This window comes from Gigantopelta aegis, chromosome 9, assembly GCF_016097555.1.
Source record: "Gigantopelta aegis isolate Gae_Host chromosome 9, Gae_host_genome, whole genome shotgun sequence".
Taxonomy (NCBI): domain Eukaryota; kingdom Metazoa; phylum Mollusca; class Gastropoda; order Neomphalida; family Peltospiridae; genus Gigantopelta; species Gigantopelta aegis.
The window spans coordinates 64,986,833-64,989,422 of NC_054707.1; the positions used below are offsets into that span (position 1 = coordinate 64,986,833).

Consider the following 2,590-nt stretch of genomic DNA (forward strand, 5'->3'; position numbering starts at 1 on the left):
GTATTGACACGATGTACAGCGATGCAGTAAGGACTAGGTAGAATGCAGAACGATTTAGTACGATTCAGAACGATGCAGAACGATGTCGAACGATGCAATCAGAACTGGTACGAATTAGGGGGCAATTGGTAGTATATATTGAGGGTGAAATCCTGCTTGTTTCATTACCTGACAAAGTTTTGAGCAGTGAACATCTGTACTCATGAGCAGCTATGGCGCTACTTACTCCTGTTCAGAGATTACACCTCATGAATGGTCTCATGATGGTCCAACAACAGCATGCTGCTAACACCCTAACTGTGGTCCATTTGCTCCATGTGCGACGTCAGGCATGCCAGCAACAGCGGAGGAGATATTGGGTCCGAGAATGGCTTATCAGGAGACCACTGTATGGCATGTACGAGAAACTGATGGGGGAATTGGAGCGCGAAGACGTGGCAGGGTTCCGGAACTTTATCCGGATGGAACCAGCCCAGTTCTATGAGCTGTTGCAGACAATCGGTGATCGCATCACGAAGCAGAACATATGGTTTAGGAAACCTCTGGAACCTGGTCTGAAGCTGTCCATCGCATTCCGCTACTATGCTGAAGGGGACAGCTACCACTCCCTCATGTACAGCTTCAGAGTGGCTCATAACACCATCTCGAAGATTGTGCTTGAGGTGAGCAGTGCCATTGTGGCAGAGCTGGCAGTGGAGGTCATCTCCTGCCCAACGACACCTCATGAGTGGCAGGCGATTGCAGATTTGTTTGCAGCGAAATGGCAGTTTTTCCACGCCCTGGGCGCCCTTGGTGGCAAACACGTGCACGTCCGATGTCCGGCCAAGGGGGGATCATTGTACTACAATTACAAGGGCTTTCATGGCCCATGTCGATGCGGAGTACAAATTCATGTGGATCGACATCGGGACGGCCGGCTCCCACTCCGATGCCCAAGTCTTCAACCACAGCGAGCTGAAGGACGCCATTGATAATGGCGTCATTGGTTTCCCCAATGCCGCACCTCTTCCAGGTGACGACAAGAATGTACCATTCTTCATGTTAGGAGACGACGCATTCGCACTAAGAACGTGGATGATGAAACCCTACAGCACCCAAAACCTTGAACACGACGACCGCATTTTCAATTATCGATTATCCAGGGCCAGGAGAATAGTCGAGAATGCTTTCGGCATTTTAGCCAGTCGATTCCGCTGCCTCGTACCAACAATGCATCAGACCCCGGTGACAGTGGTCCAGATTGTGGAGGCATGTGTGTGCCTACACAATCTAATGCACATGTGGACCCAGGTACGATACCCGTCGATGCCGACCATGAGAACGAGAACCACCAAGTGGTTCCTGGTGCTTGGAGGAATGGTCGGCAGATCGACGATGTGAACAACCCAGTCGGTGGGAACCGGGCGAGCAAGGCAGCAACCGGCAATGTTGAATGGCAAGAGAGAATGATTGCTTGAACAGTGTGAACAGTGTAAAAAGTGAACAGTTGTAAACAATGAACATTGTGAAAAGTTGTGACATTCCATTGTAAATGTTTGTATACTTAAATATTTTGAATTTTTGCCTTCATGATATGTTTGTCTAATAATAAATATTTAACTGGTAAACTTTTGTGTACTTCTTCATTAAAAATTACATATATTTTTAACCTTTACGTTACATATGACCTCGCCCCCACCTAATTTACTAGTGAGCCCGCAGCGGGACCATAACTTCTTCATCTTTTTGTCGCACTGTGTGTGGTCCTTTATACTCGTCATAACGTCTAAATCAACTTTTACTAATTTCGTTCAACATTTTTTCGCTGGGTGGCAACACCATATATTTTTCGTATGTTACGAAGAAGTTTTCATGTAACCATGCCACAGATATGATGTTGACAGTTCAGATTGATAATTTTTGTTTCAACAAAGCAGCTAAATATCTTTCTCAATTCCAAATGAAATACGTCTCTACCTGTACCCACTAGAAAGAGTGTGTGCACCAACGGTAACTCCGGCAAAACAAACAAAAAATCCAACTCAAACTCAATTCGAACTTGCAACTCGCAACTCGAACTGATAAATGACCTTTTAATCTCAATCCGTCGATAATGTAGACTAAACTACCTACCCATCCACCAAGTGTATTCCAAATCAATTCATAACATATCTTCATGACAGACAAATAAACACACAAACAAACAAACAAACAAACAAACAGGGTTGAAAACATAACCTCCACCCATCTTCGATGTTGGAGGTAATAAAAAAGTATACAAAATTTTCACAAGTTCAATATTTATTGACAGACATATAAATGAATGTGGAGTCATCACAATCGAAATATTTATAATGGAATGTCACAACTTTTCCCTATGTTCACTGTGGAGTGTTCTCACCCTCCCGCATATCAGCGAACAACCTTGAGAGGCCTGGCACGTTGCCGAAACTTGTCTCAACGGGTGTGGCCACAGGTTTCCCAGACTAGGGTGTTGCCGTGGCGTGCGAAAACTCCTGTGCCTGAGGATGTTGCTGCTGTGGCTGCTGTTGCTGCTCCCCCTGTTGTGGTGGGTAACCCCCCCCCCCCCTGCTGTGGTGGGTAAAACAAA

General features: G+C 45.7%; 1 protein-coding gene across 1 annotated transcript; it reads left to right on the top strand.

The window, feature by feature from the left end:
- Nucleotides 1-212: 212 nt before the first annotated feature.
- On the top strand, nucleotides 213-1,380 carry LOC121381697 (putative nuclease HARBI1). Its single transcript, XM_041511042.1, has 2 exons — nucleotides 213-698; nucleotides 757-1,380. Exons 1-2 carry the CDS (start codon nucleotides 213-215, stop codon nucleotides 1,378-1,380), a joined length of 1,110 nt encoding a protein of 369 aa, XP_041366976.1.
- Nucleotides 1,381-2,590: the final 1,210 nt, after the last annotated feature.